The sequence below is a fragment of the Dromaius novaehollandiae genome, chromosome 5 (assembly GCF_036370855.1).
Source record: "Dromaius novaehollandiae isolate bDroNov1 chromosome 5, bDroNov1.hap1, whole genome shotgun sequence".
Classification (NCBI taxonomy): Eukaryota; Metazoa; Chordata; class Aves; order Casuariiformes; family Dromaiidae; genus Dromaius; species Dromaius novaehollandiae.
The window spans coordinates 11944422-11971488 of NC_088102.1; the positions used below are offsets into that span (position 1 = coordinate 11944422).

General features: G+C 36.7%; 1 protein-coding gene across 6 annotated transcripts in view; it reads left to right on the top strand.

The window, feature by feature from the left end:
- PPP1R13B (protein phosphatase 1 regulatory subunit 13B) overlaps nt 1–27067 on the top strand; it is a 76396-nt gene that overhangs the window by 6924 nt on the left and 42405 nt on the right. For 3 of the 6 annotated variants that reach the window (XM_026111394.2, XM_026111397.2, XM_026111399.2), the window contains exons 1-2: nt 7384–7503; nt 18678–18825. In XM_026111394.2, coding sequence (XP_025967179.1) covers nt 7399–7503; nt 18678–18825 — 253 coding nt within the window. In that variant the 5' untranslated portion in view covers nt 7384–7398. Of the gene's footprint in view, nt 1–6332; nt 6470–7372; nt 7504–18677; nt 18826–27067 lie in introns of those variants that run through there. The other 3 variants (XM_064512022.1, XM_026111398.2, XM_064512023.1) reach the window with 3 other exon arrangements.

The window sequence follows — 27067 nt, forward strand, 5'->3', positions numbered from 1 at the left end:
CTTAAATAGTGGAAATACAATTAAGTTTTTTTTTTTTTAATTTACATGTCTTTGCTTTGCTCAGCAGCAGAATTCTATTTGTGCATGAGGGGATTATAGCTGTAAAACTACTATTTTATTTTATGGATTCCAACTTTAACAGGAAACAGTAGGTCTCCCAGTCTAAACTCATGTTTATTGCAGCCACTCTATTTCACTTACACATCCTTTCGTCTACTTTAAGTTTGACCAAAGGATTTCAGCTTTCACATGACCAAACTGTTGCTTACCTTAGACAGAGAATGGGGGAAACCAAGGCTTTGGTTCTGTGTAGCTGAAGCTCACCTAACTGCAGGGGCTGCCATAATCCTGCCTTTCCTGCTGCTGCCTCTCCCGTGTTGGCTCTGGTATTTATCCGATTCTGTGCTGAGCCATTTCAGTGTGCTAACTCAGCAGGAAGCTGTTTGCTTTCTTCTTCTTTTTTTTTTTTTTTTTTTCCTTCTCTCCCAGGGTACTTTTTTGTTAGTTCAGTGCACCGAAACCGGCTCAGTGCGAGGTCAGATAAGCACTGGAACCAGCGCAAGAATTTTGCCAGAAATGTGTAGCTTGCAGGAAGGATGTAATCAGTTTTATCAATATAGGTTGCTGGGACTTCCAGCCTGGAAAAAAAAACTCTGGGGTGGAGAAAGAGTATGGTGAGAATGTCTAGAAAATTTTAGTATGTGATCTGTGTCCCAGGTGGCAGGGAGAGTAACTTCCCTGCTCTCTGAAATGAAAACAAGGAAACGGTACAGTGCCCAAGGTCTGTGCCAGGCTGGTCCAGGAGGATTTTCCAGATCCCATGGGTTGACCCCATGCACGTGAGCATGGCACATTAGCTAGCATCTAGTAAAGGGAATTGGAAACATTTTCAGTCCTTTCTCCCCTCTCCTGGGAGCCAATTTTTGATTCTACAGGGCAAACCCTGTACTCCCAAAAAACCAAAATGTCCTTGGCTAGTTGTGTAGTTCTATTAATCTACGAAGGTGAATAGCTGAGCATAGTTGTGAGATTTCATTATAGTTATTAGACCAAAGCCAGAAGACAGCAGACATATCAATATGTAGAAAAAAGTATTGCCTGCCTTGCTCTCATGATGTGTAAAGGAAAAGAACAGGGTGATTTGAGACTAGCAAAGGTTACCACAGCCATTAAGTGCCAACCTGCATATTATTATTATTACTTTTTTTTTTTAATTTCTCAAAGAAGCTGGGTTAAATTTTAGTTTAGAATAACAGGTACACTTTAAATTGAGGAGATGCACTTTGAAAGTACATTTATGTCAGCAAATCCTTTTACAACCCTTTTTCCTAGTGCAATCTGTCCACTGTACAGTGCTGTACCTGTTGGTGTTCTGGTGATTGTTTGCCTGAAACTGCAAGTTACCTATTGGCATCTTATCTGCCATATTATTTGGACATATGAGAAAGTACGTGAGCTGAAAATCATCTCTTATAAATCCTTTTAGACAGTATTTACAGTGTGTGGGTATACTAAATGTTTAGTTTTATTAGAAATAGTCAGGGTCCTTGAAGTGCAAGTTGCTATTCAGATACATTGACAGAGAAGTGATTAGGTTTTCCTGCTCTGTATTTAAAAAAAGCAAGTTCTTGGAAATAAAACAACTGTGTATTATTCTGTGGGTATGATGAATGGGTTAACTACTATTTAGGCTCCAAATAGTTGGACTGTATGTGCACTTTGGGAGGTTGCTGAGTTCTTGAAACAGTGTCTTAAAAAACTGAACTGTGAAACTCGTCTCTGTATGCAGCTTCATTTCTGCATGCAGCTCTGAATGTCTCAGCATGCCTGATGCTTGATTTCCTTAAATATTCCTTTATTATTCCCAGTTATCTGAATTTTGGAAGATTTTAATTGTAAGTCTGAATTGTGGTTTTCCAGTAGTGGAAAAAAGCTGTGATGGTTGACCTCCTTTATGCTTCTAAATCATGTCAGAATCGATGCAATTATTTTAAAACTGTATTGCATGGATTGGTGTCTGTTCTAGTCCATGTCACTTGGAAACATTTTCAGTCCTTTCTCTCAGTAACTTCTTAGTGTATTAATGCTAGTCTAGCTACCATTTTATTTCCATTTATTACCATTTCAGCAACAGCTTGTTTGGTATGGGAACATGCTATGAGAGTCCAAGCATGACATTTGAAGCAAATTGGTTTTGTATCTGTGTCTTGCAAAAAAAATCCCCAAAACCCAACAAATAAAAAGGAAAACATAAAAAGTCAAACCCCCAAATTCCTGACAGCATCACTTTTTTTTTCATGGTGGTAAAGAGCAGTAATACTTGCTTTTGTAACAGTTGATAGCAGGTAAAATCATGAACTAGGTTTACATCAGTTTAAACTGTGAACTACAAACTGCTTTGTGTGCTTTTGGGGTCCAGCTATAATAAAGTGGTTTAATTTGTGTGTTGGCTAGTGTGCTTTTGCTCATTTTTACCTAAATATAAAGGACTTTTGAACTGATTCACTTTTACCAAACTTTTGACTCCTTTGATCTACTTTTTACAGCAGAATGTTCATATTTACAGTTTAAATTTATAGTCAAAAAAAATTTTATAGTCCATCTAAGCATAGGTGTTTTGTTGGGGGGGGGGGGGGGGATCCTGAGGCTACTACCCATTCTTCAGTTTGCTGCCTGCAGAGTTCTGAAGTGCTGGAAGGTCTTGGCACAAAACTATGAGCAAGCTTGATCCTGGGTGTGCATGTACTTGCCTGTAGTTTTTTGGAAGCAGGAAAAGCTTTTGGTCAGCTTTATCTTATTATCTCACAAACAGTGTAGAACTTTTTCAAGCAGTGAGGTCTTGGCAGCCTCTCTTTCAGTGCTCAGAGAAGAGAGTATCCTGATTGTGACTAAATTTCTTTAAATTCCTTTTTTTTCCTTCTCCTTTCCCTGCCCTGCCCTGCACCAAAGTCATTCAGTCATCCTCCTCATTCTGTTAAGTATTGCAGTTTTCCTGTGAGAAAAGGTGCCTTTGAATACGTGAAGGAACACAATAATGTGAATGTAGACTTTTTTGGGGGGGGAGGTTATACTGGAATACACAGAATCTGATCTGCTGAGGACTTGGAAATGCCGTTGTGTTTCTAACATCATTTGGAAAACATTTGATAAAAATTCCCTTCCTCTCCCAGGAAAAAAAAGCATGCTAAGCATAATTTCTGTTTGAAAGCACATTTTTGAATTTGAAAATATTTGGTATGTTTAACTCAAATTCTTTCTATATTTTAATTTTCTTTACCCTTTGACTGGAAAAAGGAAATATGCTTACCACAAATCACATTCTGCTAAAGTCATTGAGCTTACAGTTGTTACAGTGTAATAAAACATGTCATTTTTAGCTCAGTAAAATGGATTTAAGAAACATGTAAACTTGCGTTGATATCGCCGTATGTGTCTTTAACGCTTTCCCTAGTATGAGCGATGGATTTTTGATTGATCATACTGAAGGAAGTGTGAAGTAGACTGTATATAAATTAAGCAAGCTGATTTTTTTTTCTTTGTTTCAATTATAGCTATCTTAAGTGCAACTTCTAATAAGTTAATTTTCACCTGAAGGTGGTCTTGAGGTGTCTAAACTTTCCACAGGTGTTAAAATCTTAGCTAAGCAGAGTGCTGTGGAAACACAAATATATTTGTGTATTGGCCTGCCTACTTAGAAAAGTAATTTACCCTATGTGTACTTAAGCATCTGCATGTATGGTCCTCATTGATCATAGCACATTGGTTGTGCATAATCCTTTCCTTTAGATAATTCATCCTGGCTCGTAAGTAGAGGCTGGGTTTCCTTTCTGTTTTTTGACTTGCACTGAAGCAAGTTATCCGTGCTAACATTTCTGCGTGCTTTGTTTCCTGTCTATACAACTGGGATTTGGATGTGTAGTTTCAATCTTTATTAGCCTTTGAAATCTCTGGAGGAAAAATAAGAATAGGAATTTAGATATACATGCACAACAATCTCTACGGTAAATTTGAGGGGAGAAGAAAGCAGGTGTCCTATTTAACTTAAGGTCTGCAATAGTTTGAATTTTAGTGTGGCTTGTTTCTAGTTGAAATCAGTTTCTTGCCTCTAATTTTTCACATTGATAATGCAAAGTGCTGACAGAGTAGTGTTTTTGCAAGGATATTTCTCTTTAGAAAACAAAAGACTAAAATGAACATATTTAATCTAAAAATAATGTTAAATAGAAGGAAAGAGAAATAGTTGACCTTCTGTGCTGGAGAAGAGAATACGTTCCAGCAATTCTTGCATCCCGTAATGAAAAAGAATGGTATTGTTCCAGACTAGCTTGGCAAAACAAATATATAGTGCACAATAAAATCATATATTCAAATACAGATTTAAATCTAGGGATACACACCCACCCACCCACCTATGGGACTTTCCTGCAGTCTTTTGATACAATTATAAGTGAACCCTCTGCCTGCTTTTCGGTTATGATTTTCAAACATAGTGAAATTCAGTGGAGATTTGTAATTTCTATAACTGCATTCGGTTAAAATATTAAGTTGCTATGTTCTTTGTTTTGTAACTAATTAGAAATGCAGTTGGTTCCTTTATATTGTACGAAATGTCTCAACACTGATGATGAGGCAGTATAGATTTTAATGAAGAAAGCAATCTGATGGTAACAAAAGTCAGTTTAGTATGTTACTAAAAATTAAATAGCTCAAAAGCTTTATGACATACTTAGAATGCATTACCTCGTATGAAAAAGCACAGACGCTAAGCACAGTCCATACACCATAATTTCAGGCTCTAATCATGTAAGTGTTGCATATAATTAAGCAAGTTTAAAATTAATATATTATATATTTGCATATTAGGCATTTACTGTATAGCTTATATAGCAGGAGGAAAGAAATGAAAATAGTGAGGGGAGATATAGTAGCAAACTGGAGAAGTTATTAAAACAGGCAAGCCTTCAATTAAAGTTAGTGATATCACGTATGTATTATTATATTATTCCTTTTGAGCTCTTGCTTTCTTTATAACTTTCTATTACTCAGTGTATTCTTAATTGTTTATATTCAGTAATTTTAATCCAAAGCTTTCTATAAAGTAGCTTTCCATTTCAAGTATGTATGTATTATGATGAAAAACTATAATTTTTAACAAGTTTTACTTCCAGTTTTACTCTAAATTCTTCTTTTTCCTATATTATTCCTTGAGGTTTTCAGAGGTCATGAGGGTCATCTTGTTAAAATGTTTTTGTAGGATCATAGACTGCATTTACTTTTCCACTGAGTGATTTACATAATCTGCAGGTATATAGTTCTGCTGACTATGGGCTTTGTTACACAGGGCAAAGCCCTCTTGGATCTTACATTTAATATAGGACCAAAATTCATGGCAGTGAAAAATTGCATGTACCTTTCCTCCTTTGTTGTATATGTGCATATAGCCTAAATTTATAATTACCTACCTAGAATTAAAAATTGTAAATCCATCAGCCAAATAACTAGGTCAGGAATTCAATTTGGAGACAGTGCATCTATGAACTATATTAGAGAGAGGGAGGGACTTGCACTATGCTTGTATTACTTTTATTATTAATCTGATTTAACAAAGTACATACAGGTGCTCTCAATTGTTATTTCAGAAGGGAGAATGACAGGAAAAAAGGAAGGGAAAGTTCAGTGGCACATAAATTTTAGTCCACATTCTTATTTTAAAATATACTGACAGTCCAGGAGGGCTGACAGGCTTCAGATTTGAGCGCTCCCATATCGTTCTGATCTGCATGTGTATGTTGTGCCATTCTGTTTGAAGTAAGGCTTTTGTAAGTTTTTGCTTTTTGTTTTGCTTAGAAGAATTCAGCTAGTAGGAATAGTTGGAAGAGTGGTACAATGTGTGTTAATATAGTCCAATTTTTTTTCCTCTCAAATATTTATTCATGTGATCGTTTGTTTTCCTGGTAGATACAGATATGATCTGTTTTTGAAGAACATCCAGATTGATTTTTTTTTTTTTCCATCCTTCCAAAAGCAAAGGAACCCTTTACTTTTAAGAAATTTCCTTTAGCCTCCCAGTTATTTAAAAAATTAACTTGTTAGCAACTGGGAACACTTTAAGTTGATGCATTTTAGATGTCTGAAATGTTTCTACCAATTGTTTTCCCAATAAACCTGTCAACATGATACATGTCTGCTGAGGAGGAAGGAAGACTGCATGGGATCAGCAAGTGTTCTTGTTTCCAACAAAATCCATTAAAGGAAGACAACACTATTTCTGAATGTCGAAGCAGGCTACATACAGTTTCTTACTAGCTTTTTGTTCTTTCTCCCGCTGCTAGCTTTTTGCATGTAGAAAAGATTAATGCAACAATTCCGTGGATCACAAAAGAAGCAGAGAACTCATTATTTTGCCTTCCTGCAGTTAATGTGTAAGGATCTGCGTAGAAAATGTAGCTCATCTTCTGTTGTAAGAGAGGTGGGTTGTTCCAGTTCTGTTCATGTTTCACAGTTTTATTTTGTTTTCTTTCTTTCTGGGTTACTTGCTCACTCTCTCTCTTCCCTTTTGCCCATTAAGGGAATGGATTGAGCTGCAGAATATTCCTCTAGCTTTATGTGATTGTAGAGTAAGAGCTAAATGCACTGTTGGTGCTATTTCCCTGTCTGTTCTCCACTCTGGATCCTGTATGGTGCTGACAGGAATGATGATAAACATTCCTTGTCCTTTGACATGAAGAGGCAATCATAAACATAGTTTACTGTTTTATAGTCTCTGCCGCTTGAATTACATCCAGCGAGAGGAAAGATTTTGCCAAGAATAGAGTAGTGCTTGAACTATAGTATTTTTAGGCATAAATACATTTTTTTTGTTTTGTTTTTAGTTGACTGGTCTTTCTAAAATGTTTTGTCGGTTTAAGACAATGTATCATGGAAATGTGTTTGATAGCTGTTAGGATCATTTGCTCTTGGAACTTCTGCCCTTGTCATTGCCCCCTTCAGCAGAAAAATTGCATATGTCTCTTGTGAGACAGATGGAGCCTTATTATAATAAAGTTATGATAAATATTAAGTATTCATCTTAAGTAAATTTACACATATCAAACAAAGCATAATATTGCGCAATGAGAGGACAGCAAAACTCCCCTAGTGCAACTTTGCCTAATTAGGTGAAACCTGATCTAGCCTATCTTGTTCCTGTCACAACTGTGGCCTGTCTTGTTTCTGTAGAACATCTTATCACTGCTCGTCATTACCGCTTGAACTCGTATGCCAGTAGACCAAAAATACTCCATTTTAAGTAGTTTTTCAGTGTAGTCGTTGCATAGAAACTGTTCTAGGTTTTAGCTCTACACAATATATTTATATTCAGTAGTATTTACAGCTATCCACATGAAGAATATTTTAAGGATGGTTCTTCAGAATATTATCAAAACATCAAAAGAGAAATCTTGGCTACCAGAAAAGACTGGACTGAACTCTAAAAATTGGAAGGACAGAGTTATAAAAAAGAAGGTGGGATTACTTTGCTTTGTGTTTATTTACTGTAAAATAAAGCATTGTATGTTTTCTTTTTGTAAAACCTAACAGTGAATCTTTATAATGGGTTAGAGTGTGTGTATATGGAATTTTCCCTTGAAGATCATAGATTATCACCTCATATAGATGTGTTTTACATAAGAAATGTCTAAAATTTCTAAATTTACCTTGCATAAGTTCAGTTTAATGTTTTTTATTTTTGATTCAGCCAAAGTGGAGGCCTGAAAACAGAACAGAACAGTTCTTAAATCTGCCATTTAGTGATAAAACTACAGACATAGTACTGGAAGCTGTTATTTTCTATTATGTGCAATTTCCACTCTCATGATGGGAGGAAAACTGGCTCCAGGCTGCCTCTCGAATCCCAAAGGATTTATTCTCATTTCAGTTTTTACATTTTTGCCAAGTCAGATAACATTACATCTAAGATTGAGCAGTTGGTATTGCCTGAAAGCAATACACTGAACAATCAGGATTTTGTTAATACTTTCTACTCAGTGGGAGAAAGCTGTGGCAGTCCCTCTTATTTTGGCCTATTAAAAACAAAGGGCAGGAGTAGTGATGGTTTCAGTTGCAGCTAAGCAGATGGAAATCCATGTGTCTGTAGATTTCATAAAAGTTGGTTCTGGTTTGTAAAATAAAACGGTGAGAAAGCAGTGTTCCAGTGCTGCAAAACTGCCTTTATTAGTTGATGGAAAGGCACAGTGTCTTCAGTAAGGATACTTAGTTTAATAGTATTCTTATAGTGTCATAAATGAAAAGACACAAATGTCTGTCTCTGTGGCCCACATTTTTTTTGACTAGATTATTTCCTATGTGGTAGTTTGGTCAAGCTTTTCTGGAATTCAGTGTGTTTTGGATGACTTTGCTCTAGCTGTCGACAAGGTCGAACACAAGACTAGAAACACCAGCACCTCCCTTTCCCTAGCCCTGGCCAAAATGTTTTTAATAATATGAGAACACTTAGTTCTTTCATACAAATTCTGTTGGATATTTCCGTCTCATGCAGATTTTGAAGACTTAGTTGTCTTTCAGGAAAATAAACTCAAAACCTCATGCTTAACCTTTATTCTTCTTCAGCTTTGCCTCATGTTGCCAGGATGAGTGGTCTTTCAAAACAGATTATAATCTAGTCCAAATATACAAAAACTGTGAATAGGACCTGTCCTCATGCTCATCCACGTTAAAAGTGTGATATTCTGTTTTTCTAATCTGCTGTCTGTTCTTTAGTCTGTAAGGCAGTTGCTGTTTGTAGCGTCTTTGTTTATTTTAATTTTGATGGATACAACTTTTTCTGAATGGGAAGCTGAGATTTTTATGCAATCAAGTGATCTCCGAAGCTGAGTCATTTTGGAGACATTTTCTTTTGTTTTTAATTCATTGCCAATCCGTGTGAATTTTACAGCCCTATGGTTACATTGTTCTTCAACAGCATGTCTTCCTTGCATGCTTTGGAAAGTAAAATATTTAGTAGTAAATATATATTCTTGACTATCCTTAATGAAAGCAAAAAGTGTCATAGAAAAACTCTGAGGCTTCTGAGCTGTTTGATTTGAAGGAGATCAGTCTTCTGTTTTACTGTCTGAAATTGGTTGATAGGTGGCAAAGACTCATTTGGAATAGTGCTGTAACAAATCAGAGAATACCAAATGGCAGGTTTAGAATACTTGCCTGTGTTTGAGTTGTAAACCCGGTAAGGGTGGCTGGGAAAAGCAGTGTCAGCTGATGAGAGAATAGAGCCCTTCAAGAGTTACGCGTTTCCACCTTTAACAGTAGACGTGTATGTTATGAAAGACAGCATATGGCTCGTGGTCTTTTAGACAATGGAACAAAATGAACTTGCAGAGGAAATCTCAAAACCTTCATCTGGAAAGAATAAAAATCTCTCCCTCTGTATTGTATGTTGCCTAATGAAGAAACGTGCTGCTCAGCAAGAAGTTGTTGGTGCATCTAGAATTATCACCACGCTCCCAAGTCTCTTGCATGGTAACTAGTGTCTTGGCAGTCCTTTGGTAGAATTATTTGCATCAAGGAGCAACAACAAGATCTCTTGCTGTTCCTCCAGATGTAACAATTTAGGAATCAAGCCAACAGATAATACGATGCAGGGATGTTGAACTCATTCTGTAGCAAGTGCCAAATTACATTTTCCTCTAGCAAACTTAACAAGAGGCATGTTTTATAGATTTCTGTAACTTCAGGCTGTGTTCCTTTAGCTAATGACATTAAATATTGCACTTAGACAGATTTCCTTTTAAATTAATAGTTTTATTTGTAATGCAATCCCTTTTACTCTATTAACTTGTCCCTTTTCAGCTATACACATTTCCCCTTCTATAGCCACATGTTAACTTCCCTTCTTTTTAATTAATTTATCTAAATCCCAGCTGCTGCTTGGTTTTAAAGGAACATCGGAATTTAAAAGAAGGCATTTCAGTGTTGTGACAAACAACAAATAGCTTCCATAAAGCTAATGTGTGAAGAGCTGGCTGTGGTTTAGCACCATAGCTTGACAACGACTTCAGATATAACAAAGTGTATTCTGAAATCTGGTATAGGTTTATAATGTCTAAATGGTTGCGTTGCCCTTCTTCTGTCTTAGGCATCTGCTGGAAACTTGCATTTGTTCAGTCAGTTGTTTTTCAGCCATATTCCTGTCTCGCTCGCCGCAGCCTGCAGAGCATCTGTTTGAGTCTCAGTGGATTGCTTGTGGTGTTCACGTGTGCAAACTTCTTAGTTGCTGTCGTTTCCATTAGCTATGTTCTAGAGCACTGGAAGTCTCTTAATGAACTACTGTTATATTTTCATTATTAATCTGTGGACCTAAACCTTGGTTAGTTGAATGTATTTCAATGTGTGGTGATAGCTGCTCTTCCTTTAGCAAAAATCGTGGCTTTCTCCTCTGTCATAGAAAGTCTGTCCCACTGAAGGAGGAAAAGGCTTCAAAATCCATCTCTACAATTGATCTGTAGCTTTTTATATTTCAGTAACAAAGAGCAAGAAATTGGTGTAAGTATCCCCTCAGCAATTAAATATCAAGGTTTTTGAAATAGTCTGAATCCTGTTCACCGGTTGTCAGACATAAAAGCTCATTTACTGAAGAAGGATAAAGACAAGAGTCATAGAAGTCCTGAGAGGAAAATTCTGCGGCTGTTGTCTCTGCAGAAACCATGACATACATACAGGCATAAAAAGTAAAGGAAAGACTTTTTAAAAATTTCCTTTTAAAGATATGCTTCCAAGTTTCTATAAGAATTAAATACTTTTTTTAAAGTGGTGACTTACGTGCTTTAGCAAGAGAAGGGCTTTTATACTGCATTACTAAGTTTGCTGTTACAACTGTTGCGCAACAAGACTATTTTTTTCCCTTTCCTGGCTACATTTTCTGTAGCTGGGTTGTCTTGTGCAGAGCTGCATGAATGTGGATTTTTTTTTCTTTTTTTCTTTCTGTCTGTCTGTCTCCAAACTGTAACTTAATGCAACTAGATTACGAGCTTATCCAAAGAATGCTTTTGTGAGATGAGTATAGTTAAAGTAGATTGAAGTAACATTAATTTTTCTAATTTGATTAAAATTGACAATACGATCCACTAATAGTATTAGCTTGTTTCATTTTTGAGTAAGCTCATAAGTGCTCAAGTTTATTGATAGTGAAATTTTGGATTTAATGTTTGTTAGCAGCCTTTGGCTGAATTGTCTGACACTTTAGCGTCAGAGTCCTGCTCCCAATTTTGTGAATTCCTTTGCAGGCCGTAGGAAGGCAACAGGCTTCACGTATGAAGGCATAGTAGGAAACATGTTATCAGTTTCAGTCTTTAAGTAATTACTGATGATTCAGCGAATTAAAGTATGGGAATTGGCAGAGAAGTTTCCCCATTTTATGTGTTCTTTGTAAATTGACATCTCTGTTGGTTATACTACCTTTGTGCATTTTACTAGTGCAGTCAACAAGCATGACTGGGCTTTAAGTTTTTTGGTCTGAACTCTAAATTTGTACAGCTTGGATGTGAGGAAATGTGTTCAGAAATACAGAAATAGTACTCAATTATTTCTCACCCCATACATGGGGAAGGGGAAAAGATGTTAAAGGGAAGTATCCTCCTAATGAAAATCACTGTAAGCAACACTAAATTTGCTTTACATTTTGAGGTTTTTATTTGCAATAAATAAGACTCATGAACACATTGCAAGAAATTCTGTGGGAAATCTGTTTTTAAAAAGAACAGTTGCATTGTGAAGGTAAATAACTATTGGAATAAAGCATGCTGTTATGTTAAACAACTTGTTTATTAGACTGACTTTGTTTCATTTTTAATATAGGGAAGTGGGATGGCTTAATCTTCTTATGGCAGAATTGTTTCATTACTATATTTCTGGGGTTTAGGTATAATCAACATCAGAGACTTATTTGAGATACGTTTGTCCTGAAATCTCTCAGTGTAAAGAAAAACTCATGACTTGAGTCAAAAACATATCTTCAGATGCTTTTAATTAAAGCACTTTTGTGGTTATACTTTTATAGCTTGGTTTCTTTTAAAATGTGATTGCTTAAAGCATCACCTATTTAAGTTAATGGTCTTGAAAATGGACAGTATTCATACTGCAAATAAAGTTAAATTCTGCTTTAATATTTGAAATAATGTAACTAGAATTTCTAGAGTTGTAGCGGATACACGATTTACATAGCAGCATAAATTTCACACAGGAGAACTTGCATGAGATGATAGCTGATAATTCATAACTTTTCCCTCTCACTATTCTATGTGCAGCATTGTGCATACTAGTGTATCTCATCACCAAAGGGGTGATTTTTTTCACCTCTTAATATTTTTCTTGCATCTAATTTTTTCTAGTCACTGAAAACTTCAGACTGAATCAAAGTTTGTATTTTGTTGATGGGGCTTTGCCACTTCGGTGAGATTTGGTTTTTGATATTTCAGTTAAATTGATTTCTAACAGCATCTAGCAGGCTCCTGGAACACTCAGGTCAGCAAAATCAAGGTTGAAGAAGGTTTTGCATTCAAGATGAAATGTGACAACCTTATTAAAACTTTTTGAGAAATACTGAGGTCTCTACTGTTCAAGAGTTTTTACTTTGAAGAAGTCTCTTTTCTTTGCTCACTGTTCTCATCCTAGAATTTTAGGCAGCCATGGACTTACCACTTCAGAGCATTTAATGCTTAAAGCACAAAATTATGAATGGATTTTTTGGAACTTTATTAGGGGGAATGTGTGGTCAGAAGGCAGTATCTTATTCCTCAGTAAAATAAAAGGAATGAAGTTGGCATTTTTATTAGAAATGTATTCTGTACTTTTAAGTCTACCAACCTTTTAATAATAAACACTTGATATACATGGAAAAATCTGATCTCTTCTCTGCTGGAAGAGAAGAGGAGGGTTTTCTTTTTTCTTTTTTTCTTCTTTTTTCACACTAAAGTCTCTAGACTGGTTTAAAAAAAATCAAGAGAAAAATCTAGTAAGACTAAGCAGCTGTGTATGAGTTTAGCCATATTTGATATCCCATATACTCTTAACTCACAATCATATGCTTCATAATTCTTACTTTGGCAGAAGTTATTAACATAAGAAGAAGTTACAAGCTTTATGTCAGTCATTGCATTGTCCTGAGGGAGTGCAACTGAAGTTTCAAAACTCAGATAGGAAAGTCAAAGTGTATTCTAGGACAGCTTGAACGAACTCATCTAGAACAAAGGAAATCAGACTTCCCCCCCTGTGTTGTAGCATGTACAGCATTTAGTTGTGGCCTTTTGGGATCCCTGCTGTGGTAGATGAATTATGAATGCATCTCTGCTGCAGAGCTCTTGGAATTTTGATTTCAGGTGAAGTAAGAAATGAACTGGACAGCTGGAGAAGTATGAGTAGACAAACTACTTGACTCAGCCTGATTGGCAGCTCTCTTCAGCATATTTGCAGCTTCCTTCTGTCTAACATGCTTTATAGACAATAAAGCAAAGCTCCAGGAAAATAATGAGGTTGCTTTGCAGTTGCATGCAGGGAAATCCACTCAAGCATGATGAACAGCACAGAAGACGGCACAAAAACACCTGTTTAGCAAGCAGACGGTAGAAGCTGGTGTCAAGGACCAATTCAAATTTCTTGATACTGAGTGAAAAATGATAGGGAAGATGTTTCCATCTTACAAAGGGCCTTGTAAGTGAAGACTGATAAATTACATTCATCTGGACTGATACAGAAAGACGACATGGTCAAAGCTACAGGCTTGAAAAATTTTTGCTGTGATAGTCTGCATGGGTACAAAAGACACATGGTCATATGTGTCATACCAGTGAAAAGATGGAGAAATTGATATGGAAATTTTCAAGCTCTGAGAACATTAGCTGGACCAATTGATGGAAAAGGCTATTCATGTTTTACATCTTGTCCAGAAAGACTATAGATGGATCTGGGACACAAGGACCAAAAAAATGATCGGTGTCAAAGATGCTTGTATTACAGCTCATAGTGATAGGTATAGGATCCACAAGTTATGATGAATCTGAAATCTAGGGAGGCATTGGAGACAACTGGCTAAGAATTGTGTTACAACCATATGGAACTTGAGTCGAGCTAGACATTCACAAGAGATGGCTGGAGATAGCAAAAATTTCAGTTTCATCAGTAGGAGGTCAGGTCTAGAAAGATAAGACTGTCATCTCTATGGACGATGTCTGTTGAAATTTTTGTGACTGACACTACCCAGCTGTAGAAAGAGATGAGAAAATGGATGAGGATAGATCCTGTGGATTTCCCCCTCCCTTCTACCTCCTTCAGAAACTGCGAGGCTGATTAAGAGTGTCCTTTAAATAACACAGGGGAGTATAATTGGAAAGGAAGGATTGGGGTAGGAGAATGGAGAAAAGGGAGACAGCCTTCTAAGAGGAACATGTATGACTCTGACAAGTGTTTGTCAGGGCAGAGGCAGTTTGGGTAGAGTACTGATTCTGAGGCTCTTCCAGGAGATCATCAATAAGCTCAGAAGTGAGTGGGATGGCAAAGTAATTCTTAAGGCAGTGTGTGATGTTGGTATAGCTTCTCTGTGCATGGAAGAGACTTGAATTGTGAAGGGAGGACATGCTAGAGGTTGGGGAGCAGTTAAAGAGAGAAGTAAAGAGAGATGAGAATTGATGAGAATTGGAATGAAGACACTGATTTGGTAGCAGGGGTAGAGAAGAATAGCAGATGGGTAGCATCCACGTCTATGATGGGGAGAAGGAGAGGAGGGAAGTGTAAGATTTAGAGATTGATGTTCAGTGTGGAGCCAATATATGTTCTAGGAGCACTGCGGTGACTTGCTCAAGAGTGTTGGGTTAATCCTATTGTGTCACAGTGTCTAAGTATTAGACATTTTGATGATTGAATTGAGAGATTATCAAATATATACTACTATGGTTATGATCTCATTTAGGACCCTGCTTTTGTACAAGATGGATTTTTTACAATTGTTTCTATTTGAGTCCATTTAAAATGAGAAATCAAAGAACTTATCAGTTCTCCTTTGTCTTAATCTTTGGCTAAGAGCATTTTTTTCATAAAGCTGATCTTACTAAGGTGGCTGTACTGTGTATTTCACATGTATGCTTTGATTGTATTCTTTTGCAGCACATTCCCAAGCTCCATCAATGCTTCTTTGTATTTTGTTGCTACGAGATACCTCTGATTCTTAATCCATCTCCACCACAAATAGGGACAGCTATGACGCTGACTTGAAAATGCTGAGTAATATGCAGTGTATTAATAATTTTCAATATTTTGAATCTTCCTTTGTATGTTTCAGGCCATCTGTTTCATAGCCTGTGCTTCAACTCCTTTGGTGTTACTCAGAAAATCTGCTTTAAAAAAAAAAAATCCTTACTTTAGTCAAGTTTACTTGAGGAGTGGTATGACAGTAGTTGACTACAGCATCTCTCCTCCTATCTGGTGCGCCTTTCTAAGATGCCTTTCTCTGGACTCTCTAGCAAATGATACTGTGAGTAGCTTTCTACTTTGGAGAAGGCAATGCAGGTGTGATCTGGGCTAGGAGATAAAATATTGTGCTTGAGATGCAGCATATTTTGGCCTAATTTCGCAAAGGGGGAACTGTGAATTCATATAGTGGATGCGTGTTGAATTTATGGAGAATACATTGAGAGGTGTGGCATAACTCACTCCTCCAACTTTTCTTTTGTTTCTTTTTCAGCCTGTCTGCAGATGCAGACAGATAATCTTGAATACATGAAATAAATTTCCTAGTGTGTTATCTTCACTGATTAAAAAAATGGGAATTTGGAAACTGTATAGAACCATCTGATGTTAAACCACTCTGTTCTTTTATAACAAGGTAACAGGTCTTTTGGATGAAGAGTAAAGAAGCTCTGTGTATCATTTCTTGACTTCAGTAAAGTCAGTGTCTCATCGCTTTCTCATAAAGTTTGGGAAACTTGGTTTAGATTAAATTACTGTGAAGTGTTACGAGGAAACTGTAGAAGATTGGCATGAATCTCTGTTAAACTGGTGTTTAGTTTAAACAGCTTTTCCTTACTACTTACGTATTCCCTTAAATATAACTCCAGAGAAAAAGAAGTGTTTTCTATCATCCCTGTGGCTAGATGAAGAAGCAGTGGATTTAAGTAGTGGCAAGGAAAGCTTTGACTGGATTTTAAGAAACTTAGCCTTTCAACAAGAATCCTGGATTTTTGGGGTGGATGGTTAAGGAAACTTGTGGAATTTCCTTCATGAAAGGCTCTCCAGAACAGGTTAAATGGGCATCTCTGCAGAATAATGTGGGTATAGTTGACCCTGCCTGAGGCCAAGAGACTGGATTAGATGACCTCTTGAGGCTTCTTCTAAGCCTACTTTTTGTATGTTCATATACATTTTTTTTCTTAAATATGAGGTTGAATTCCGATACTGGATTTCATATCAGGTACTCATTCTGCAAAACAATCCACAGGACCCACTGAATGTTGAAACTATGTGTGAATCTCTTCTATGGGGAAAAATAATTTTATGAGCTGTAACAAATAGGTTCTTACAGGCACTTTTGTTATTATCTGTGGCTGCATCCTATCTGTACTATAACTGCCTTTAATACTACTCTTGGAGAATCTTGGGCTAAATTCTAGTGTATTTACAGCTCAGGATGACTGCTTCGTGCTTTGAAATGTAGTTACTTTGAAAACTTCGGGATACTGTTTTCAGGATTGGCAGGCTGAGGGAGAGTAGAAACATGGACAGAAATAGCCTGGAGGACTGAGGGAGGAGACTGAGAGCTAGCAACCTGGGCTTTTGTTGGCATTTGTCCTGTGCTTACTTCTAAAACTTGGCTAGACTGCTCCCAGTCATTATCTAGCTGTTATTAATGCACATCTCCAGTTTGTTACATGTGGTATGTCTCATGAATAGTGTTACGAATGTAGAGTGGTTTGTGTGTGTTTTTAACATCTGCCTATGCAAATTGAAGCACAGCTGTTTAAGTGGAGAGTGTTCATTTGATGAAGATTTGCTAAATAATTCGATTTAATCTTTGTGATTCAACATTATTAATTTTGTCACATTCTTTAGGGACGTCTATTATGCTAGGTCTGTCTTTTAAACACTGCATTATCTCTGTTCCATCCCCATGAGCTTACAGGGCTGTATCATGTTTCGTTTATGCATGGGAATCTGAGGTGCAGGCAGAGAATGGTTAAAAGCATCTGTTTGGTTTTGAGTAGGAGTGTAGGGTCAGGTATCTTTCAGAGTATTTAGTGTTACATAGAAATACATATCTTTGAATACAGCATTTACTGGTTGTCGAACCACTGAGTCTGTCAGGAAAAAATGAATTCTTTAGCATCATTGCGTTAGGACTTTGTACCTCAGTAGAATTTTTGTTTGCTTGTTTCTCTTCTTACAAGTCTCTCAGCTGTCAACCACATGCTTCCAGCTTTTGCAATAAATTACAGGAGGGCCTACAGAATATACGCATGGAGAATACTGTATAAAGCAGAGGCCCTTAATAGGGGAAATGTAGCAAGTGAGCATATTTTTAATGATCAGGTCGTAATACATATGCAGCATGGAGGTGAGGTGTGGGTTAAGTAAATACATACCGGTTTTGGGTGCTTGACTTTGTAGCAAGCTAGGCCTGCTAATGTGAAGAGGGGTGGGACTATCTCTGGCTAAAGATATTTGTGCACACATATAATTTCAGGTGGAACAAGGAATTTGAACTGAAGTTTACTTCAACCTAGATTAGTATCTGCGCTTTTAGTGCTGGGCTCTGTCCTTTCCAGATCCCATCCCACTCTTTCTTCTATTTCTTTTCCATTATCTAATTTTCATTCCCTTGTCATTTGAAGTTAGTCATCTTGAGTGTTGCTAAAGAGGGGGGAAAAAAAAAAAAAAAAGAAAACTATTTTCTATTTTGCAGCTGTCTACTTTCCAGCTGGAATAGCTGGGAGCAGTTACTATAGAGAGAGTCTTCTTTTGATGTTGTAATTTTGAGTGAAGAGTGCTTAGTACCTCTGTGGGAAGGTTGCCCGTACAGCCTGATCAACACTGCAGGCTACGGGGGGTAAATTAGCAGAGAGAGAACTGACTCTTCAGAGATTTTTAGCTCTAGCAATTTTACTAAGCAAGTAAAATGCTGTGCAAAATATGATTTTTTTTTCCTCCCCCCCTTCTTTCTGAGGCTTACAATTTAACCAAATATCTTCAGACAAATTGCAAAATTGCCTCTGTCATACAAAGGGTAGCCCGCCTGTGAAGGTTAGGTTACTATGCCAAAGCGTGAATGTTCGTAACACTTAAGTGCTCTGATTTCAAACATCTATGATAGCCAAAACTTGTTCCTTCCCTCCTAGCCTTATTGTCAGATAGAATCAAGCAATTTTGACTGAAGCTTTAAAAAAAAACAAAAAAAAACCCAAAAAACCAAAAAAAACCCCCAAACCTCCTGTCAATTTAATGTACCAAAGATCACAAAAATTCAACACAAAAGACTAGAGCTTTGGCAAAGTTACAGGAAACTGAAAAGTACTTCCATCAGTAGTGTTAATGAACCTTAATCATATGTTTCCATCTAAAGAGGTATTATAAATCCTACTCATATTCTGATTCATGTCATTTTTTTTAAAATATTCTACTCCTTTTGTTTTGTTGTCTTTCAGATGATATTAACTGTGTTTCTGAGCAACAATGAGCAGATTTTGACAGAAGTTCCAATTACACCAGAAACAACCTGTCGTGATGTAGTTGAGTTCTGCAAAGAGCCTGGAGAAGGAAGCTGCCATCTGGCTGAAGTATGGCGTGGAAATGGTAAGAAAAATGTTTGGTGGAAATTGATTTAAATATCTACGCCATGTATAAAAAAGGTAAAACTTACTTTTCTACGTGAATGATTTCAAATTTTACTTTGCTTTTTTTTTTTTGTAGCAAAGTTTGATGCAAAATAGACTTCTGAATGTGGAAATTCAATGTCTGTAAAGATAAATGCAATTCTTCTTGACTTTTTCTTTTTTTATTCTTTCTCAGTGTGGAATATTTGATAAAATGTGCAGGTTAGTAAGATGTCAGTGCTCTGAATTTCAGATTTTCAGCTTACATAAACAAGTCAAAGGACTCAGGATCTCCATTCTCTTCCCCTTCCCTCCTCCCCTAAAGAAACGGTAGGGGTAGAGTATTTTCAGCTCTAGGAATCATGCATTTCAAATAAGCATACAACATATGTAGGATGGGGAGGATTTAAATGACAATATGGAATCTCAGTGATCTTCTCTTATAAGTGGGTGCAGATCATTACCTGGATTTCTTTCTAATCCTGTTTCCTTCCTGTAAGGCATAAGAACAGGACCTGAGATTTAAGAAAAAGTACACACACACACCCCCCCCCGTATCATGAGTAACAGAAGATCTGCAGTCAGAATTGTGCCAGAATTGGATACATCTCCAGCTTCTTTGTGAACATTTCCCCTCAAAGGTTTGACAGTCTCCCTGGGGGTAGGGGGAGGCAGTGGTGCCTGTCTCCTGTTTGTGCTGCAGTTGTTATCTCACAGAATAATTGGATGGGCATTTCTTTTCAGAAAAGTGTCAAAAAACCCTATTATGGATTCTTTTTCTAGATGAGTTCTTTCAATTGCACGTAGTCCAAGCGCCTTGGTTATAGTATATTAATCTATGGAGGTATAGTATATGAATATATGGATGTGAGTGGAACTAGTGGGTGGGTGAGGATTATGATTTGGTAGGTTCTTATCCTTCAGTTACTAAGGTTGCTCCTATTTGAGCTTTTTATATCTTCTGCTTTTTATCATGACTGATGAGGTCATGAGTTGATATAGGATTCTTAAATCTTCCGTAGAGGTCTGTTTGTTGTTGTTGTTTTTTCCCCCTTTCAGTTTTATGTTTGTTTTGTCAGAGAAGCTTATTGCATTCTTCAGAGGCCTGCAGAGCCCTTCAGTTTCAGCAATCTAGAATAGTTGCCTCCTGAAATATCTTTTTCTCCCATAAACTGTTCTAAGACTTTATAAAGACAAAAGCTTCCTCGAGAAGTCATTTCCTAATTGGATTTGAACTTGCAGAGTTTAGTCAAGAGCAAGCAGGGGAGAAGTTAAGCATGTCTGCAGTTCTAGGAATACAAATTCAGTTCATATTTAGAAAACTGTCTTTAAGGCTAAAACTTACAAGGGACACTTTCAAATTGAAAGTGATGAGTTTAACTGTTGTGTGTGTTGATTTATGAAATGGATCTGCAGATTAGGTGTTGAATAGCCCTGGAATATCCCTAATATCTTGCAATTGGTTGTCTGTGAAAGTGTAACTATATGGTCCTCCATTCATTGTTTCTGCTTTTGCCTTCACAGTGCTTTGAGGGTGTACTTCCTCAAAAATGCGGAGAATGTTATCAGCTAGCTTCAAAGGATGGCTGGAAACTACTCAGTGATCCACAGCATTTTTGAGACACTTATGCCCTGCAGCCCTGGCAAATACAAGCACAGATTTTCTAAGATTGAGGAAAATATATTATTTGTGGATGTAACACATAATTTCTCAACATGTTGAAGATTTGAAGCTAAAAGTTTCTACAGAGTGTGTCACTACAAGAAATAAATAAAAATTCTCCAGGAAGATGCGATGATGGGACTAAGACTAAATTTAATCTATTTACCGTGTGTCTGTGGTCCCACTATAATCAACAGAGATGTAGATATTGCAGTCAGTGGAACATTAAGATCACTGATTTCAGCTAGTAGTTGTCTATTTGATCTTGAGCATCAGAGCTCATGCTGTTCTCTGAAGTAGACACCTACATACCTACACCTAAACTTAGCTATCTTAATGTGGAGCAGAATCCTGCCAAGGCTCCTATTGTTGAATGAGACTCTAGGACTGTTCAAAATGAGCTGGTGACTCCAAGTTTCTTTAAAACTCACATGAAGGTGCCTTCATAAATGTAGCTTCACTTGCTTAAGTACCCTAAGTGATAACTGAATGGCTTCTACTTCATCAGAAGTGTGGAGTAGAAAGGATTAAAGAGAATGAAAGAAAAAAATGAGACATTCATATATGGGAACTCTGATCCAATTCGTTGGTATCTTCTGTCTCTTGAGCTCTCAAGCAAGCCAGCGTTGCCAGCAAAAATGATGGCTTGCACATTGGCTTTGAACCTCTCTGACAGGAATTTCACCACAAGCATTTTAATTTGCTTTTCTGAGGTGTAGGCTACTGTTGTGAAGTCTATGTGGTGGCAGCTTTAGCTTCCTGCTGCGTGGTTTGGGTGTGTGTGAGTTTCTCAGTGAAACGACCTGAAGAGTTTAACATCGTAGAGCAATGTATTTTTCCTGCAGCTGTTCCTGAGAGCTAAGGTAAAAATATTTTCACTGAAGCTTTTAAAAATAATTTTGCCTGGAGCAGAGGTCTGATGTAGAAAACCTGAGTCTCTAAAGAGTTAAGCTCAACAGTTACAAACAACTCAAACTGTGGTTCAGAGTGGGAAGTGTGAAGTGATTTGCAAAGGAATTGTTGCATGCTGTGCCAGGAAGAAAATATATTATATATGGAGAGAGATATTTATTCTGTCTCTGACCTCTCAGCCCTGATCCTCAAGAGAGGTCTACTGGTGTTTTTTCAAAAAACATTTTGGAAAGTAAAATTCGAAACAATAATTAATAGTGAAAGTCATGGATTGAATAAACTTTTTTTTTTGTAGCACATTGTAAATAGTTGGCTTTCTTACTAATCTCTGCATATTGCATAGGTGATATATCACAGCTTTCTATTTTTTTTCTTAAGACAGAACCATCGTACTTTTCCTAATGTGCTTACCTTCTCTGTTCGGCAGGTAGCCACAACCTCTCCTGTTAGATAGTCTTAACTGGATAATACATGCCTGGTTGAATTCAAAGCAATTAGGTTTGTAGACTGTAGTTTTTGTACTGGATTAAAAAAAGTTTGTGTGCCCAAAATCTTGTCAATTTTCTGAACAGTATCAAACTGATAAGAATATTTTCTCCTAATAATCTTTGCTTCTTTGTTGTATATGAATATGTGTGTATGGATAAACAACTGAGAAATGCATCATTTTATTTTTAAATGGTGACAGAAACAGGCCATTTCCAGAAAAATGCTGTTATTAAAATCTGTGCAACTTTGGCACCAAAGATTATGCAAAATGTCTAGAATTTAGATGAGGATCGCAATAGCTTATATACTTATTATCTTAGTTTTTCTATGCTTGTGTATGTGTAGCAAGGAAGTGGTTGAGGAGCTTCCCAAGAGTTGTAAAATAGTTGAGGTATTGTTTGTATTGCAGTTAAGAAACTGATTTTTCTCGGAGTTGCCTACCATAAGGGGATGATTTAAAATTTGCGCTTGGCGTCTGTACTTTGCTCTCAGTTTCCCATCTTTTCCAGTTTCTTGAAATGATGAATAGTTGACAAAGACAACAGCATTTGTGCCTGATATAGCCTTACCTTTTGTAGCACCTTGTGCTTTGTCAGTTTGACGTTCTCCTCTTTTGTATATATTTCTCTGTATGCTGTAACAGGAGAAAAAACCACAGAATTTTCTTCCTCATTCCCCAGCTATTGCAGATTGCAGTTGGTAAGGAGATGCAGAGACAGGTGTGATGCCAGGAACTTGTAGTACATTCCCAAAGAAAATGGGTTTCGACCTTTAAAGCCACCCATTACATAATTGTCCACTTCTATTTACATCTGGAATACTCTTCGGCAATTGGTATTGTTGGTCTTCCTGCATTTAGTTGTAAAATAGAGGCAAATGACTGTGAAAGAAATAGGTGTTTACTGCAAGTGTATTTCTGCAAGCCTTGACCGCTGTGGGGGCAGGGGGTGAGGGAATGCATTCCTGACATGGCACTGAAATCTCTGGCTAAGAAGATAATCCCTTACCTTGTATTCTGGTTTCACGTATAGCAGATATAAACATTTATTACAAAACAGCAGGACGCTTGTAATCAGGGTAAAGTTAGATTCTGAAGTCTGAAAGTTACTATAATTTAAATATCAGGTCCGTAGTTTCAACAGAAGGATTTTTGCAGTACTCTTCTGTCAGTGCGGCTACCTGTGTTTTGGTCTTTCAGAGTGTTTCAGTCATTACAGGATAGTTAAAACGAGCTCATTCTCAAAATCCTTGCTTGAAAGGAAAGGATTCAAATTCACTTTTCAAGGTAGTCTTCCAAAATTTTCATCCAACTTAAAATCTAAGGCAGCTTTTGCAAATAACCATGTGTATATGTATTTTATGGCTTTCCAGTTAACTTTTCATAAAAACAAATATTCTTGAGATAAACTTTCAATGTCTTTTTAAAGTACAGGAATCCAGCATGCTTATTACTACTTCTGTTTCACCTTCCCTGTTTTTTCTTTTCTATTTAAACTTAAAAATGAAAATTAAAGTTTGAAACAGTATTGGGAGAACAATTACTGACAAATATGGCTGGAGCTGTAAGAAGTGGGAGAAGTTTAACTGCAGTATCTTTATTATTGATTATTAAAGAGCAAGTGTTTCTGGAAAACATTCTTTAATGCTATCATAACTTACAGCAAGTATAAGCTGATGCTTTCTTTCTGCAGCTTTTTTCCTTTTAAAGGAGGGAATGTGGACTTCAGCTGTCATCATATCTTGTGTCCAGTGTTAATGTCTGTTTCCTCTTCCTCCTCATTTTCTGAATCTGTTTTGTGTAGCTAATTTGCACAGAACAATTAGTGCTTCTTCCTTTTTTTTCTTCAGTTTCAGTGACATTCTACCCTTGTTTTCTATCTAATTTAGAGCATCATATTCCATGTTGTTTTGGTGGAAGAATTGCAAAAGTAGTACAAAATGTCCTTCCCTTTTCTCTCCATGGACATGCCAGAAAAATATTAGCCTTGATTCTTCCAAGTACTTTATGTAAATAGAACCTTTTATTTTGAATAGCTTCTGGGAGCAGGGCCTTGACTTGCAATGGGAGAGAAGCCTCACCAGCAGCAGTGCTGCAGCCACTCCTTGCCATGCCAGCATCAGCCCAACCCTGTCGTGCATCAGACATCCAGTTTCTCGCTACTTTATTATCAAGCTTCAGTTCTTGCTAGGTTCAGCTAGCAATTTCTTCTTCTTTGGGAAATATTCCCAAAGCTTCAGTTCTTCTGCTTCCTAATGTCTCTGAAACTAAACCATTTAGGGATTTTATCCATTGTGATCTTTTTAAGACTCATGCTGCAATTTCAGTGGATATGCTTCAAAGCACTTGAAATCTTATCTTCCTTTAGGAGTTGAAAAACCTGAAAATCATGTTTTTAAAATTCCTTTTCAAGAATGGAGTTGTAACAAGCCACTGACCATGTTCTTGTGTGTGTAGGTAATATTGACAATGTTTCTTGGAATCCACTTAAGCGAGGAATAAGAAAAGAAAAGAAAAGCATTTTTTTTAACCAGTTTTGATCCATATAATTAGTCTGATTTAAATGACTTTTCTATTGAAAGCAGCGAGAGCTAACTGTTGCTTACCTGTTTTATTCACCACATGACATCTATAGTCCTGTAAAATCTTCTTAATTTAAGAAAAAATTGAGAAGCAGTGTGTGCAGTAAGTAGTAAACAAATAGTAGTGGTTAATGTATTTCCTCCCTTGCTGATCTTTTGGATGTCATACCTGGAAGGTAAATCTAAAGGGTTGTTTGTGTTCTCCTGACCTCTAACTGCTGCTGTGATACTTACTATGTTCGGTATTGTTTTGTCTATATCCTTGGATATTCCAGAGTATAAAGACTGTGAAAATAGAGCAAGGAAAAGGCATACAGAGAAAGTTGGTTATCAGATTTGGGGAGGATATCTCTGCCCTGGAGACATGTCAGTTCATTTCCTGGTGCAGAATTTCTTTTTTTCTTTTTGTTCTAATCAATTTTCAGGTAAGAAATAGTCCTCCTTTCCTCCCTCTCCTGCCCAAAAGTCAATCCAAGCTTAAAAAGAAATACTTTCTAAAACATGTACTATGGTATCATTAGCAGAACTGGATTTGAGAATAAAATAATTGAAAGAAAAATGCGACTATAACAACAATGTTGGTTTAGGCTTAAACAAATGCATCTGCAAACTGCAGTGTCTGAAGAATGTTTCATCTGTTCTGCAGTTAAATTATCCTTAAAAATTATCTGAAGGCAGTCGCAGCCCAGCCCAGTAGTCTGCCTTCCAAATAGCCTGTCCCGCAGGGGTTTGGGTGCTGAGATGAAGGAAAAAAGCTGACGTTGGGGGGAGTTACTGCGATGGGGCGCTTGAGGATCAGACCACTCCTCAAGAGCACACCATTCCTCAAGAAATAGTGAATATGTCCCTCTCTCATTTGATATTTTTGAAATAATTGTAGAATTGAATTATTCCCTAAGAGCTTTGGAGTGTATGGAGAGAGGTATACCACTTATATACCAATTGTTATTCTAATAGCAATATAAACATATTGTTATTTTTCCTCATATAGCTTCTGTTATATAAATTTGTCTGATGTGGTCACCAGTTAAAAGTTTTGTTTTGATATTGGGCTTTCTGTACCTTCAATGTATGATGTTTCTTTCAGTGAAAACATTTCTGATACTCCTCAGTGTCACTAGCAAATGGCTGCTCCTGGGAGGCTTAGCTGTCTTGGAGTTTTGTTTGATGTGTAGGAAGTGTTTGACCCAGAACAGGACACGCAACCCTGATTTTTTTTTCTTTTTTTTTTTCCCCTTTCATTGGTTAAAGATATAAAGCATTGTATTTTAATTCGTATATTGGAAGTTGGTTATAAAGGAATGAGGAGATCTTACTAAGATGGTGAGATTGGACTACCTGACATGACAGTTTTTGTCAAAACATTTATTATATTAAGTACATTGAGAATCAAGTGATGCAAGTATATTGGTTTTTGAATAGTATAAATAAGATTCCCAAGAGTATCAAGATGTATATGCATATATATAGTTCATAACACTTATAAATTTAGGTAAATTAAATTATAAAAGATATATTTGGGATGTCCTCCCCTGCCCCTCCCCCAGCTTTCCCCAAGATACGTTATATCTTTGAGTCACTTTGTCCTCTCATGTCAAATGGGTTAAATATGAGAGGGATATCAAATTTTTAGAGGTGCTCTGCCTGATAAGAGGTGATGTGGTTTGGGGGTAGAGGGGATTTTGGTTTTAACAATGAAAAATGCAAACTCTACTTCTTGGGTTCCATCCAAGCCTATTTTTCTTTTTTTAAAAAAAAAAAAATTGGATCAGCTGATCAGAGCTGAATCTAGCAAAACTAATTAAATCTCTCCTAATATCAGTGTATTCTGATCAGAAGGTATTTCCTAATACTATGCTTAGTATTAGGAGGATCCTAAAAGGGAGGTTTTCCTGGCTTAAATGAAAATATTTCAAAATAAATGCAAGTATCATTATGGAAACATGAAAATTTTTTATTTGTAAATATATATTCATTTTGAAATCCTGAATATATAGTGTGTAACCTTCTAATAATAGTATATTTGATAGGCTTGAAAGAATTACTGTTTTATAAGAATGTTTTGCATTTCTTTTGGGGAAGACAGAAACTTACTGTTACGTAGAACTTGGCCTTTGTTTGCTCTAAGATTTGCCAGTAATTCCACTTATGTTAGAAGTTGATGTCCCGCCCAGTGTATAGGAATGGGCATACCTGCTCAAGTGCTTAGGAGATAGAATATCAATGTAATAATGTGTTTTTAATCTGAGCAGAAAGTGTGAGTTTCAAACTGGAGGCATTGTTTTAATAATAGAATAAAAAAATCCATTCGGGGTGGGGAGTAAAGGTGCAAAGATAAGCCATATGAGAAGTATCGTGATGAAGAGTTCCTGACATAACTAAACTAGTGTTTGTGAATGATGCTTTTTTTTGGTATGATTTTACAAACTAGTTATGAACAGCTATTCAGCAACAAGCTATGTTACAGTAACAGACTAACATTAATACATTTTCTGTTGGTATCTGTTTCTTTCTTTCACCCTACCTGAGGGAAAATGTGTTAGGTGGATTGAATTACTACATAAAAGACATTCTGATT